Below are 14888 nucleotides of genomic sequence, written 5' to 3'. Positions count from 1 at the left end.
TGATTGCTGACATGAAAGTAACTTTCGCTTTCTCCGCTGACTTTTTCGAAATTGACAAATAGCCTGATGTTTTGAAATTAAATCAGCGATGTCAGAATTTCTACAGTTTGAAAAAGCACTCAAAAAATATTTCCACTTCATGTAATGCATGAAATAAAATTATACAAGCCCGTTTGGGTAAAAAAAAAAAAAATCCGCTTTCTACATTTCTGTGCGGAGAAAACTCTCCGGGGATGTTCTGCCTTGGAAATAACAGTCTATTTGACTGCCTTTTCAAAGTGTTGCACATAACTGTGTCAGATTTAAGGAAAACATGCGTCAGAAAATCTGGATCCAAATCTCTTTGAGCAGTGAAAAAAAAGAAAAACAGTTCCTAAAAAGAAGGAAGGGGATCGTGGGGATTGTAGCTGTGGTTCAAAGTGTATACAATGGAAATAACAGAGGTTTAAAGGACAGGGTGAGGGCAGATGAGGGCCAGACGGGCTGATGGAGACCATCAGCTTCTTTGTGAATACTCAGGGCTGAGGTGCCGCATCCCCATCAGGGTGTGACATTCAGGGGCCTTTTCCTCTCTGACTTTCTAATGATATCTTTTATGAGGATTTCACATTTTCCAGTCTGTCCATGTGAAAGGAGAAGCACTCTCTTTCTTTCTAAAGGTTATAGACAAAGGTAACACATCGGCGTTGATGCTCTGCTGTGTATTCAAAGCAGAGCGAACACAGAAGGACGGAAATGAATTTGTAAGGTCTTGTAAGAATGAGTGTCAAAAAGAAAATGAAAGCGGAATTGGAAATGAGCTTTGCCTCCTGTGGGATCCATGTGTCTGCAAAGGTTTTGTTAGTTACCGCCCTCCCCCCCCCGCTCTCTCCTCTGCATGTTCTTCTCTTTCTTTTCCCCAGGTGGTCATGAGTCAGAGACTGGGCAGCAGCCTAAGGAGGAAAGTCAGTGAGACTGAAACACAGCTTTTGGCACTACATGAAGCCAAACTGGCAGCCATCTCAGGTAACTTTCCACTCAACCACACCCCACTACATCCCTGCTGCATTACCCTTTTTTTTATTTACCCCATTTACTTGGCTCACCCACCATTAGCCTCACTTAATTACGCTATTAATGATCAAGAAGCTCGTTAATGGACGCTGTAAGCATAATGTCCTCCTGTGGTGCACCGGTGCAGGTAATGACTTCAGCAGTGCTAAGGAACTGAAAGCTGAGATGAAGGCGGTGTACCTGGAGCGGGACCGGCTCGAGGCTCTGGCCAAGAGGCTGCACAGCCTCAGCTCAGGGAGCAGCCAGGAGCTCGCCAGGATGAAGGAGCAGCGGCAGCAACTCAGACAGGAGCTGGAGCAGAGGGAGGCCCAGCATGGTGAGTCGCAGAGGCTACCCAGTATGACTGATAACATCAAACCCTTGTCTTTACTATTGTTTAATTAATATATAAATATACAACACTGTTACTTTATTAATTTTTGTTTGTTTTTTACAAGGAGCAAGACTTTATCGTAATTTTTAAAAAGTGGTCTCGAGCAATAGTTCTGCAGGTTTTTCTTTGGGTGTTGGCTGCTTTTTCACTCATTTTCAGTCCAGTCCTTGTACCTGATCATTTAACACTGAACTACAAATCACTGAAGCATAAAAAGGTGCCTAACGGTGCAAAGGATGAACCAGTGTTGTGCCTACACATAACAAACATCTTAGCATGAGAACACAGTTTGAAGGGCATAAAATAGTATTTCTGCACTAACAAGGTGATTCCCAAGAAGCTGTTAGCTGGAATCTTTCAGCATGCTGCTGGATAAAAGAAAAAATTAGGCCTAAAAACTGTGTACAGTAGATGAACAGTTTCTGAGCATGTTATGTCCTTAGAAAAAGACCTGACACAGGGCCTGTGAGAAACATCTGGCCCTTCAATTTATCCAGCTGCTGAAGCCTCATCAGAAATGGTCTCAGTGAAAGGGTGGCTGTCAAGAGGAGGGAAACAGTTCAGCCAAACATTGACTTTCAGGCTTGTTAGAACTGTACAGAGTCTGTTTTGGGCTTATATTCTGTATTTCCATGTGTAGATTTCAATAAATTGCTACATCTTTTGCCCATTATGGTATTACTTAAAAATCTACATACAGTTAGATTAATAAAATGTTCCTACTAGCTCCAATAAGCCTCTGAATGAAGCATAGCACCTTGTTTATTTTGAACCAAACTGAAGTGTAAAAAATGACCATTCGGTTTAACGGGGGATTAAATCTGAAGTAGGGGCTAGATAGAAACCACTTTGGTTCCACAAGTAAAAGTCCAGTTAATTTTATTCACATACGCAGGATTCTGTGGCTCATAGTTGCAGCTTTTACAACAGTATCCTGGTTAAATTGTCAGCAAAAAAGATTAACTGTGCTAAATAAACATCAGGTTTTTGGAGAAAAGCTCCAGAGTACACACTTATGATCATAAAAACTATACGGCAATTTTAGTTTTATAATTCCCGAGGCGTGAATAACTACAAAACATCCAGTCAGTGAGCTCAGGAGTCACTTTCATGCTTCTGAAGAGGAAAACCCTTCGGTGTTAATAAAACTAAGAGCACTGCTTGCTTAAATGAATCCTTTCCACAGCCCTCTATCACAAACAAAAATGAATAAAACTGGTCGAAGGAACATGTTGATATGTTTGTATTACAATTATGAAGCTAGTGTGAGCAGTATTTTTTTGCTTTTTTATTGTGTACAGTTTTAGAACTTAAATACACAAAACTAACATATTGCCTTTCAAGTTGACATCATAATGTCATTCATTCAGATTATGTTTCTGGCCTTCAGCTAGCACAGCTGCCTGCCCTTAGGTGCTCGGCAGGTTGTGTACACTTTGCCTTCTATGATTTTGGGGGTTTTTTTTGCTGAGAACAGCTGTCTGCTGCATCTGGAAAAAAAACCTGATTCGAGCAGCAAGAATGAACGAAACCTGTACAATAAGACAAAAATCAGAAAAACTGTGAAAAAACTCAAGAAACAAAAAGAAATCTTAAGAGATGCTTGTGTAATAATTCTCTTTGGGACATTACACGTACACATTTGTTCCATTGTTAACATACAAACAGTTATTATAGTAGCTTAGAATAAACATTTTAAAGCATGAATATGAATGAGTGCAGCATTACCTGAAACAGCGCTGTTCTTTTTTTTTTCTGCCCACTGAGGCGTGAAAGCGTTTGTTGTGTACTTGAAAGGCGCCTCTCTTTTTCTTTGAATACACTTTTTAAATATCAGTTCAAAATGTGAATCATGAGAGCTCTTTGAAAGACGAGTCGCCTCTTGATGTTGCTCCACACTGTGAGAGGACATCAATGAACAATGACTTTTTCTCCCAAATGAAGCAAAAGTGATCTGCTGTCAGCGGGGAATCGGCTTCAAACGAGTTACCAGCAAGGATTGGCAGTCGCGAAGAGGCGAGGTGGCGAGGGTGGTGCGAGGGAATTGAGCTTTAATTGTGTAAAGTTAGCCGGTTACCTTCGAGCCAGTGTGCGCAGACATGATGCATCAGTGTTCACACGCTCTCCAACTCGATTAAGATCTTAAGGAACGGGGGCTTGTTTTTTAAAAATTTTTTTATTCTTTTTTTTAAGGGTTCAGTCTTTAGATTGATTTGGCGTGCAGGCATTTGGTAGAGATCTAAATGGGTTTTGACGGCACCACCTGCAGTGGTACTCTCTCTAGTCTATCAGTCACAGGGAGATTTCTAAAAAAGGTCACTTCCCTCACTGAGACACGGAGACGGGAGCATGAGGGGAGGGCGGGGGAGGGGGGTGGTGAAGTGATGGGGCTAGAGCAGGAAGTGAAGCGGCATCGGACTGAAGCTAATGCTACAACCTCCCATCTACCATATGCTGTTACCCAGATCATAAAGATTTGTGGCTGGAGCTTCACATTTAATACCATTGTCCTGTCCTGAATGCACCCTTTCCTGTCACTAGGGGGCACCCTTTTATTTTTGTACTCCATTGTTCAGGCTCAGCTGCATGAAGTTTTTAGGGGGTTGTATAGTAATGCATAGACTTGCTATTTTAGTACATCCAGTCTATAATTGTATATCATTATACGAGAAAGCAGCTCTTTTCATTTCAAAGTGATTATGTTTCATCGACCTCCACTGGATTTTTGTTGTGGAAGCACACCCAAGAACACCTCGGTCTGCTTGACAGCCGGGGATAACACTGATCTCTTCCATGACAAGCATCACCGCGTTCACCTCAGCAGCCTAAACGCAGCGTGTGTGTGTGCCTCATCTTGAGTAATGTAGCTCTGCAGGCTGGGAAACCAGTGGTACGAAACTGCAGCGGCTAAACAAAGGATTTGGAGTCAGGTGGTAACACGTCACACAGAAGACGGCAAGTTAATGATTGGTTGCGCAGCGTGCTCAAACGCTCAAGTGGGCGCACACAATATGGCAGCAGGCGCAATTTCAAAATGTGTTGCTGACACCAAGCAAGGGGCTCATTAAACTGTCATCCTATTTGGTAATAAGGGGCTGGCACACACTTGCTGGAAACTGATAGCCCACCAACAGCACATTACCATTTCTTTAGCTGGAGGGGATTAGAAATTACTGTCTAAGTCAAAGCCAAGATGGCCATCCTTTTAGGTTTCCGAGGCATTTCTAGCACGCGCGCTTGTGGTATTAGTGTCATCCCGTACAAAGAAAACAGCGTGCCCATTGTCATCGCGTGAGCTCCGAGGCAATGAATAGTCCTGCTGATGCCATGGAAAGATAGACATTCATCAACAAGCTGAAGCCACACAGCTTCAGCTTGTTGAGTGCTTGCGGTGTGGGGGCTTTTTGGCCTGGGAGCCATTATGTCCCTAATTGCCGTTGGCACGTTTGCTGATGAATACCACAGCCATTATGGCCAGAGGTTTGATTCCCCGCTGAGAGTATAATTTTGTCCCCAAGAGAGATCTCGAGCGATGCTAAATTTACAAATAAATAATTGAAGAGCTGAATAAGATGCGTAAATGACCCCCAGTAGTGAGGACTTTCATATGGGGAAGCTGCATCAGACTGTGTTCCTCTTCATTTAGCCAAGTAGTGTGGTAATGCCTGTTTACTGCCATTGTTACAATGCCAGCAGTTCTCTTGTTTTCTGCTTCACGCGGCTCAACTGGAACCCATTTAATTACTGTACCAGCTATTGTTTCTCCATACAGCTCCTGTTGCTCGTGCCGTAGTTTAAAGCCATTCAGTTCGAACCCAACTGTGCGGTGCTAGTCCGGCGGCTTCAAGTGCACATCAATACAAGTCACTCTGTGTTATTAGACAAATGCAATTTTCTCTTACAGTAAAGGCGAGGACGCATATGATTTATTCATGGCTCGGGCTCTTTTAGGGTGCTTCTGTTGAGAACATGATGGAATGTGTGACAGCTCTTCTCTAAAGAGCATCTGAGTGATCGAGAGCGGCGCGGTGGTTAAGTGGACCTGGGGGGTGGATGTTTTCTGGTCTTTGTCTCTAAAGTTTCAGCAATATTCAGTAGTTTTTTCTTCCTGTCATTCCATTATGAATTTATCACTGAAAGAATTACTGCAAAAACACAATTGACTGAGGTACCACTCCAATCAGGCTCCGTCAATCAATCAGGTCTTTTCTTCAATTACATACCGCTGAAACAAATGGTTTATATTCCTACTGTGCCTTCCTTCTCTTCTACCTGCACTGCAAACACGGTAAAGCTCAAAAAATGTTTGCAGCTGTTAGTTTTGGGATGTAATTCCAGATTGTCAGTCCACCACACTGGCTCACACTGAAAGCAGCCGACTTTCCATCTTGTGGAATTACTTGGTATTTCTGTAATATTGTATTTTTAATTTCCCCTAAAACGACTGGAGGTTCTCAGTATATTTAGCTCATAATCCACAAATTTGCAGCTAAACGAAAACGCCAGAGTAAGATGATATATTGCTCGCTTATACATGTGGGAGATGATGGGGGAAGATGCATTTTAGTGAAAATGTATTCCAAGAGGAAACCTGGGGAATAATAGGATGCATGGTTAATGGGGCGGGATTGTTGAGCTGGTGAAGCGTTGAGAGTGCTCTGCACTTTTTTGGGAGACTTCCTCATTGCTGAGGAATGTTGCTTCTTAGATTCAGTTGTCAAAAACAAAAAATATATTTGCAGCTTGCTTCAGTAGAAATATAGTTTAGAGCCTCTTCTAAACAGTTTCTATTTACTGACTTACAATGACAGTGAACATTTCTTAAGATTTCAGCTGAGCAGTTTAGCATCCATCACTTAAAAAAACCCAAAACACAGCCCAACTACAGTTTTGCACACAGCCAATTATTTGTCAAGTGATTCTTTTTGTTGTGCATTCAAGCACAACCCAACAATATGCTCCGCTATGCCAGCTGCAATCTGTGCATGCTACAGCTAGAGCATCATGGGTGATTGAGCGTCTGTCCTATATCAGGCTGTCCCTCCGTCAGCTCTGCTGCTGTTAGGTTCAGGTATATATGGTGGGAGTGGCTCCATATGCCCACTGCGTGTTTGTGTTTTACCTGCAGCGCTGTCACACTCAGACAGACCTAGCCAAGCTTAAACACATTAATCACAGTCAGTGCCTTCAGCTCAATTACAGACACACAGTTTTGTCTTCTGCCTTATTATTGCGCAGGCTTTTATAACAAGCATATCACCGGTGCTCTGTTAGCACAGAGCCGCCTCTAATTTGTTTGACAACAAGAAGGCCTCACAGACGTTTGGGTGCTTTTGTTGTTACAAGGCGCTGAAGAAATGACCGCATTATTCACTTTGAGTTGGAGAGCTCTTTGAATGCTCGTGATGCAGGAGACACTGAAAACACCTTGCCTTTATTAACTTTTTTCTATAAAACCCATAACTGTGATTGAGTTTTGAAATTTTAAGTTCTGTCTATTATTGAATATTCTCTGCTTGACTTTTGGTTTCACCATGTTTCTACTCTTAGCTTTTCTTAGTTTTATTTTCATCATATTTTGTAGACTAGTTATTGTTTATATTTATGGACATGTTTTATAGCTGACTCCTGGAGTTTCAGTTTATTCTTTTTCCTCTGGGGATAAGTCTCCATCTCTGTTTGGTGTTGTAATCTCTTTGTCATTTCCTGTTTTATTTTGTTCATCTCTTATTTGTGTGCATGGTGTAACCCTGGAGAGTTACTAAGAGTTTCAGTGTGTTTGAGTGATGTTAATATGTTGAGTTCACTGTTAAGTTTTATTGAGTGAAATTATTTTGTTGAGAGGTAATTGAATAGCAGGTATTTATGATGTCCGGATGGTCTTTGAAGTATACAGGGGAAAGCACCGCCTCCTTGCGTTCACTGTGAAGCAGCTGCTAAGATCAGGAAAAAGGGAGAGGAAAAAAGTCAGATCCTCCAAGTGGCAAACGGGGTTGCTTTTCTTTAGTCAGATTGTACGGAGGAAATAAACTATCTGGAAGCTGTTGTTAACCGGAGAAGAGTTTTGATATTGCTTGGATTCTTCTGGGTCAGGTGTTTTTGGGGGTGTACGGTTCAGTGATGATCCAGTCCAAAGATGGCGAGCCACCCTTCCAGGATTCCTTGAGATGATTGATCTGAGAAGAAAACTCAATTCTTTGGACGAGCCTTGAACTGTACAAATTCTACTTAAGTGGTAGGACAGGTTTGTACCTCATTTCTCCTTTGCACATCCTGCAAGGAGAAACATCATTGCTGGACTCACACTTAAGGGTGTCAGCTGACATGAGAGGGACTGAGTCAAATCCCCCGGGGGTGTGTTTTGTTTATTATTTTCCATGGTTTAGGCCCAATTTTTCCTTTTAATGTAATTCTGTTGTTTCCATTGTATGTTTATGAGATTATTCATTTGTGAATACAAATTCATCAAACCAAGTTCTCTGAGCGTTTCATTAGTCATCCACTTTGCTCTAGCAGTTGAACCTTAGCTATAGGACCAGCACCCAGGTAAACATTCAAATCTGTATCCCAACTATTGAAAGGGGTGTTACAGTGGTATTTACTTTTACCCTGTGTCATTAGTCTTTGACTAGTTTCAGCTGTGTCTTGTCACCCTGGCGTTTCCGATCTTCCTGATTTCCTCGTGTCTATTTAAAGCCTCAGTTTGTTTTAGTTCTCTGTTGTGTCATGCTGTTTTCCTCTTGTCTTTTCTGGTCTGCGTTTCTGTTTGTTTTACAGAATTTTCTGTGCTGCTGTCTTGGATTATGTGCTCCACCTAAATAAAAAGTCTTTTTTTGTGTTTCCTGAGCTCATTCTGCTCTTTGGGTCCCTTATCAGGACACACTGACAGAAACTTGGTAAACTCTGCTACAGTTGTGACATCCTGCTTTATAGGTTTGTCCATCACATCAGCGATTGTAACCATCAGATTCATCTTTTTCTGTGTTAGAGTGTTAGAGCTATTTAGCTGAAGCAGTTTAGCTTCGATTAGTCTAACAAATTCCGATTCCTATATAAAGCAAATGACATTGTCGCAGCACCCAGTAACCCATTCTCCACATCCTTCAATGGTGTCTCAGTTCTGCTTGTGTTATGAATGAATGGCCTTTTCGATTTTGGCCGGGGTCCTTGGCAGCAATCAGTGATGTTTAATGCCTGCTGAGATCACTAGTGTGAAGGGAGTCTGAGCTCATGAATTTCCGATGCGGGCTCTGTGAACGCCTTTGTGAAGTTCCTTCAACACCAAATATGCCACGGCACGCATCAGGGAGTAACAGAGCGACTGTCTTCTTTATGGGCTTTTTAGTGCCGATTTTATTCGCATTGCCTGCCCATGACAGCAGCCTCCCGCAGTCTTACAGGAAGTGGTAATATCACCCAGTGCTCTGGTTCCACTCTGCGCAGGAGGAGGCTCTGCCGCTTGATTTCTCGTCCCATTCTACAAAGAAAAGATTATTTTCATCTGTCACGCCTGAAAAACCGCCATAGTTTTACCACTGGTTGGCATGGCGACAGGACGGCGCACTCTCCTCTGTGTATAGCATGGCAAGAAATATTAAGTAAACAGTTAATGCATTTGTGTGTCAATCTCCCACCTTCATCTGTTTCTATCCGTCTTGCTGTTGTTCAAGCTGTAGCTCAGTTTGGCAACTCGCTCTCTGTCGGCTAAAGTCAGGCTTAATGCCCTCCATGTATTATTCAGTGGCTATCTGCTTGCAAGCTGCTTAACAGAGCCAGCATGAATAGAAGTTGACAGGGGAAGCTCTATCAGGTAGGATAGGATCTCACGTGGCAATTAGAGGGGTGGTAAGTGAGCTGTCTGGTCCACATACAGCAGATATGTGATAGCTTCTCCAGCGCCCTCTGATTGCACAGATTTGGCCACTTTGACTGAAACGAGTAACATCCCTTCCTGTGACTCCCGCATTCAAGCCCCCATAAATAACCCAACTAGCTCCATCTCAGCTCTTCCTCCAAGTACAGACAGGAATGTGTGTGTGTGTGTGTGTGTGTGTGTGTGTGTGTGTGTGTGTGTGTGTGTGTGTGTGTGTGTGTGTGTGTGTGTGTGTGTGTGTGTGTGTGTGTGTGTGTGTGTGAGTGTGGAAAGTGTGTGTCACGCTACTGTCGCTGACATTTTCCTTTTCTTCCTGCTGTGCCTGGCCCCGAGAATATGTCACCCCCAAGCTGATGCTGTCTATTAACCACCATCAAGACAATGATGCAAATTATATTTCAAACCGCAGACTTTGTCTCTGTGTGAGCAGCCTGAGCGGCATCACATAACATAACAGTTTCCCAACCGCTTTTGGCTTTCCTAGTTCTTCATTAAAGTTAGTCTTTGAGTAGGTAATACGTAAATATAATCGTACTCACTTTTTTTAAACCAAAATTTAGATGAAAATTTGACACCATACCAACAAGTTCATCGCTTCTGTATTCTGTATTTTTCTTGCCATTAACTTTCACTGTAAAGTAGCCTCATTATTATTGTCTTGCAGTGTCTTTGTGATCCTTTGACTCCAAGCTTGGTTCCAATGGATTGTTGAGAATGAATAAATGTATAGGAATATCTATGTTTCACTGAGGAAGAGTAGGAAGGTTTGGATTGTATGTTATAACTCGGGTCTATCTATCTATAGATATATATAGATCTCTCCTATGTTTCCTATTCCTATTGTGCTCAAGGATTGGACGCTCCTATGGGCAGGGCATGTTCTCATGTTTCATACATGAGCTCATTAACGCAGCTCAGTCCTCCTCTCCATCCTGACTACTGCTCAACCAGCCTCCTCAGGCACAACTCACTGCTGGCAGAAGAGCACAGGAAGCAACAAAAGCAATCCATCCAACTTCATGCCCCACAGAAAATCTGGCAAGATATAAGGAACTATGCCATGATAAAATCCCCTTTTATCCTTAGGCCATCTACAGTTTTATCCCCTCTGAGAGTAGAGGCAGTGATCTCTCCTCATTTGTGTGTTTGTGTTAAGAGAAAGCCAGCTGCTCCTCTAAAGTGAAGTGTACTGTTGCAGTTTCTCTGCACAATGCCGTCACCAAGTGATGAAAGCTAACTTTTCTAACACGTATATCATAGCTATTGATGCGTCAGTGTTAACAGTATTAGCGGTGTGATGTAACGTGCTGTTGTTCTCTTTGTTCTTTTTTTCTCACTCAGAAAGCCGCCTGAAAGAGAACACCAGCAAGTATATTGAACTACTGGAGGACAGATTGCACAGGTAAGGCTTGTCTGTGCTCTCTGCTTCTTTTTAATACAGACGCGAAGACTCTGTGTTCTTCAGACTAATAAACAAGGAGACAGAAATAAAGCAGCAGCCTCCAAGGAATTTCCTCTCACTCCTGCTGTCCTCTAACCAGAGCAACGTCTCCTCAGTGCATCACATCACCTACCACATCATGCTCTCACACCTTTTTTCATACGCCGTTGTCTCCTAGAGCCCCTTCTCACATTGCAGTCTGTCTCTCACCTACACAATTTGTCTTCCTCTTCCCACCTTCTCACATACCTTTTGTACCTTTTTTTTTTTTTTAAGGCTTCGACATCAGCTCATCTCCCACCTTTCCGCTCTTCCTGTGTGTAAACCATTTTAGACAAAACAATATCTTTCTTCTGACTGGTTCATTGTTTCCGTTGGCAAACTCAGAGCTTCTAAATCGCAAAGGACGAGTCGTGTTACGGGTTGCCACCCATCTCACCTGACTTAAGGAGTGAGCTGAGGAGCTGAGAGTGTGGATCCTGGTAAACATTTGAGTCCATACAGCTGCTTGTGCTTCTTTTATAGTTACTTCAATCACCAGATGGATAGACTCTTTGGCAGACAAACAGTGACTGGCTCTTATTCTACAGGTTGTTGGAGCAAATTGTGTTTTACAGATGGATAAATATAGCCAGTAATGATTTTGTGCACCACATATGAGCTGTTCTTTCCACTCAGTCTATTCTAGTTGTGTTCACAAGAGAAAAGGTTAGGTGGTATGGGTTTACTTTGAGCTTGCAAAAGCCTTTATTATCACAGACCCTGTTTGTCTACTTGACCTTTGTCTCTGTTTGTGGTGTGTGTAGGGGGGCACAGCTTTGTGTGTTGCATCCTTGGAGAGGCAGGGTCACCTCTTTGGATGAGAGCCAGGACTCAGTGACATACTGCAGGGCTCTTGCTTGTTGAAGGATGCACAGACTGGGGGTCTGCATGGTCAAGGAGCAACATGGCTGCGATCTCAGCGCCCAGCAGGGAATCGCGCCTCAGGACCATCGCTGTCAATAGGGCAGATGGCTGCTTTGTGTTTTGTTTGTATGATGGCAACACTTCTGAGTTTCTAGCAGAGGCATTTGTGAGTATTTTAGAGAATGGGATGAATCGCTGCCTAAATATAGAGGACAAAAGGAGGTAAAACGTTTGTTGAGGGCTAGGCGCACACATGCACACAACAGATGACAAGCAGCCTATGTAGGATACTATCAAACACAGAAACTGCATAATGAAAGTGTGTTAAAAATATCATCTAAATACAAGAACAAAATTTAAGACTGAGCATAAAAATGCCAGATGTTACAATACAACGTCTCAGTGGTATCACTGTGGAGACCTTCTCTGTCTGTCACCGACAGGCCTTCTGTTAGGAAAGTCTCCGAGCTTAACCTGAGATAACCCTGATGAAACTGACAAGGTTATATATTAAGGTTCTTCAGTGGGCTACAGAAAATGTTATAACAATATAAAACCTTTTCCACAGGCTGAGCGCTGCTCCTCACAGCAAGTAAATGATTCTTCACACGTGTGCCCCATTAAACAGCTATAAAAACATCTATAAAATGTTTAAGTCTAAAATCTCCTTTTAATTTTCTTTTATGCAAACCATCTGAGATTACAAATCCTGAAAGCTTAGTACTGCTCCTCGAGGAAACCATCATTAACCACCATTACCAGTAAAACTGGTTTGCAGTGGAGCAGCTATATACTGTGTTCCTGTTTGAGATACTTTGCTACAAGGGCAGATGATTACATACTGTAAATCATAAGTATTTCACCCACAGAGTCTGCAAAGGGAGGATGTAGACACTATGACATCACACACTGATCACTGAATTGCTTTGAAGCCTCATGTTTGGTGTTATTTTTCATAAGCGAGGGGTGAATCCGACTGAGACACAGAGGATGCTGCTCAGTTGTATGAAAGTGAATTGTACATCACAAGGAGTACAAGTTGCCCTACTTGGTCTTTTTCCCCAAAGACTTCTTTACTATTGAAGAGTCACCCCCTTCCTGCCATTAGAAAGAGTGCAGAGCTGAGACACTTGTGCATGCATCCATACATCCCTCTTCCTAAATACTTATTTAACTCCATGACTTCCACACTGGCTTCAATTTTCAGAGCCGGGTCAATGATATAGTCACATCACTCTGAAAAAAGAGAATTTCCATTCAAGGACACCTTCTTGGGTGACTGTAAACTAATTTTCTCGGCCATCACATTCTATATTAATTGATTGGCTCTTCAGCCTTAGATCGGCCTCCATGACCAGAGGCGGTCTAGATAAATTCACAAATATAGCTCTGATTTATGGCGTACACCAGTCCCTTCCACCAGCTCCCGCTTGGCACAGTGACACATATTTGCCTTGATTGAATGTGCAGTTTTCCCCACATGTGCATACACCACTAACCCACACACACACACACACACACACACACACACACACACACATCATCCACTGTAAATGTTATCAGTCAGCTCTAATGTACATTACCATTGATAGAGTACCGTGGTGATGGGAAGTGAGGAGAGGAGGAGGGGAGAAGGGTGGAGAGAGGCAGATTAGTGTGCTGAGATGTCTGGTCTCCGTGGAGACGGATGGTGTTGAAAAAACCAATTATCTTTTCCTTGCTAAAGACTAGAACAGGATGTTAGAACAGCGCAGATGCTGTAAGTGTGTCATCAGAATAAAAAACATTTTATTCAGATTAGCAGCACCACACAGTTGTTTAATACATTATGCAGATGTTTCATTAGGAAATGCTTCTCGTTTTTGTCCCTCATTTATATATTCATTCTCCTGCAGAGATTTGAGCGGCATATATCATACGCGACGGATACTGGCACAGAAGCCATTAAATGCTGAGATGTATAGTTAAATTGAAGATGCTCTGTGAAAATCGAAATGAGAAAAAACTGGGATAAAATGTGCTCCTCTCTTACTTTTAATATACAAATTCTTGAATCTACATTTTTTAAAAAGTGTTTGGAACACTTAAACTGGATTTGCCCATCTGGCTCCTGTAAAAACCTCCTCTAGTCATCCACCATACAAACCCCTCCCAGTCCTCCATCTATCACACCTCTTTCAGTATTTCACTATATTATTAACACCTCTCCACAGCTGGTGTTATTTGTGAGGCTAATGTTAAGGTGAAACATTATCACATCTCTTTTCCTTTCTATTGTGTGAAATCTTATTTTATAGCTTTTATGTTTCCTCAAAAAACAAAAATGCATCAATGATTATATTTCCTTTCTCTCAATTTTCTAAAACAACTCATTTTACCCAGAATATGATTTTTATATAATGATGAACTATGACTCAAGATCTGAGCGAGTTTTCATGCTCTGAACCTGAAAACCATAGACTGTATATAAAAGATGGACTCTGCCACTCCGACTCACGTGTTTTGGACTGCCTTTTTTAAAAGTCAAATTTATCATTTTGACTTAAGTCGTGTTAATATTTTTGGAGGCAGAAGTGACTGTATTTGAACAAGAGGTTGACGTTATAAGTTAGCAGCTAAAGCACCTAACTTGGTTAGCGTGCTGAATTCATAGACCATATGGGTGCATCGCCCAGACACTGCAAAGGGTTGTAGCTCCCCCGCCATTTATGAAGGATTTGCAGTACATACACTGCCTTTGGTACCTTGAGTACTAAAAAAAAAAATAAAACAAGTACAAGTAAATTTCTTTGACATTTGTTAGTTGTTATATGTAGTTATTTATGAGTTCTTACTAAGATTATATGACACTGAAGTTTAAAAATAATCCTGTTTTATTGTCACAGCAGGTTGTGTAGCGTACACTGGCCTCTACTCTGATTAGCTGGCTCTTGTGTTTGTGCCGTTCCAAACATTTGTGTTGCAAACAGGGTGAACCCTACAACGCCCTCTGGTGGACACACTATGTCACGTCAACACTCATAACATAATTCAAATGCGTCTTTTCTTTACTTTTTAAATTTTCATTTACCGTCCATTATAAATTTGCTGATACTGATGGACTGGCAAATTACTAATGTCAGTTAGCAGTGCCCTAAAAATGACCAACTCCTCAAACAACACTCATAAAGAATATGGTGAAGGAGGTGTTGTTTTTTTATATTATGTTTCTGTACTTAATTCTTTATTTTCTTCAGGTCTGT

General features: G+C 41.9%; 1 protein-coding gene across 3 annotated transcripts in view; it reads left to right on the top strand.

The window, feature by feature from the left end:
* disc1 (DISC1 scaffold protein) overlaps window positions 1-14888 on the top strand; it is a 49736-nt gene that overhangs the window by 19225 nt on the left and 15623 nt on the right. For all 3 annotated transcript variants that reach the window (XM_039621594.1, XM_031737562.2, XM_039621593.1), the window contains 3 exons: window positions 903-1005; window positions 1181-1369; window positions 10641-10701. In XM_039621594.1, coding sequence (XP_039477528.1) covers window positions 903-1005; window positions 1181-1369; window positions 10641-10701 — 353 coding nt within the window. The remainder of the gene's footprint in view (window positions 1-902; window positions 1006-1180; window positions 1370-10640; window positions 10702-14888) is intronic.

This window comes from Oreochromis aureus, linkage group 13, assembly GCF_013358895.1.
Source record: "Oreochromis aureus strain Israel breed Guangdong linkage group 13, ZZ_aureus, whole genome shotgun sequence".
Lineage (NCBI taxonomy): Eukaryota > Metazoa > Chordata > Actinopteri > Cichliformes > Cichlidae > Oreochromis > Oreochromis aureus.
This window is presented reverse-complemented; position numbering and strand designations above follow the sequence as displayed.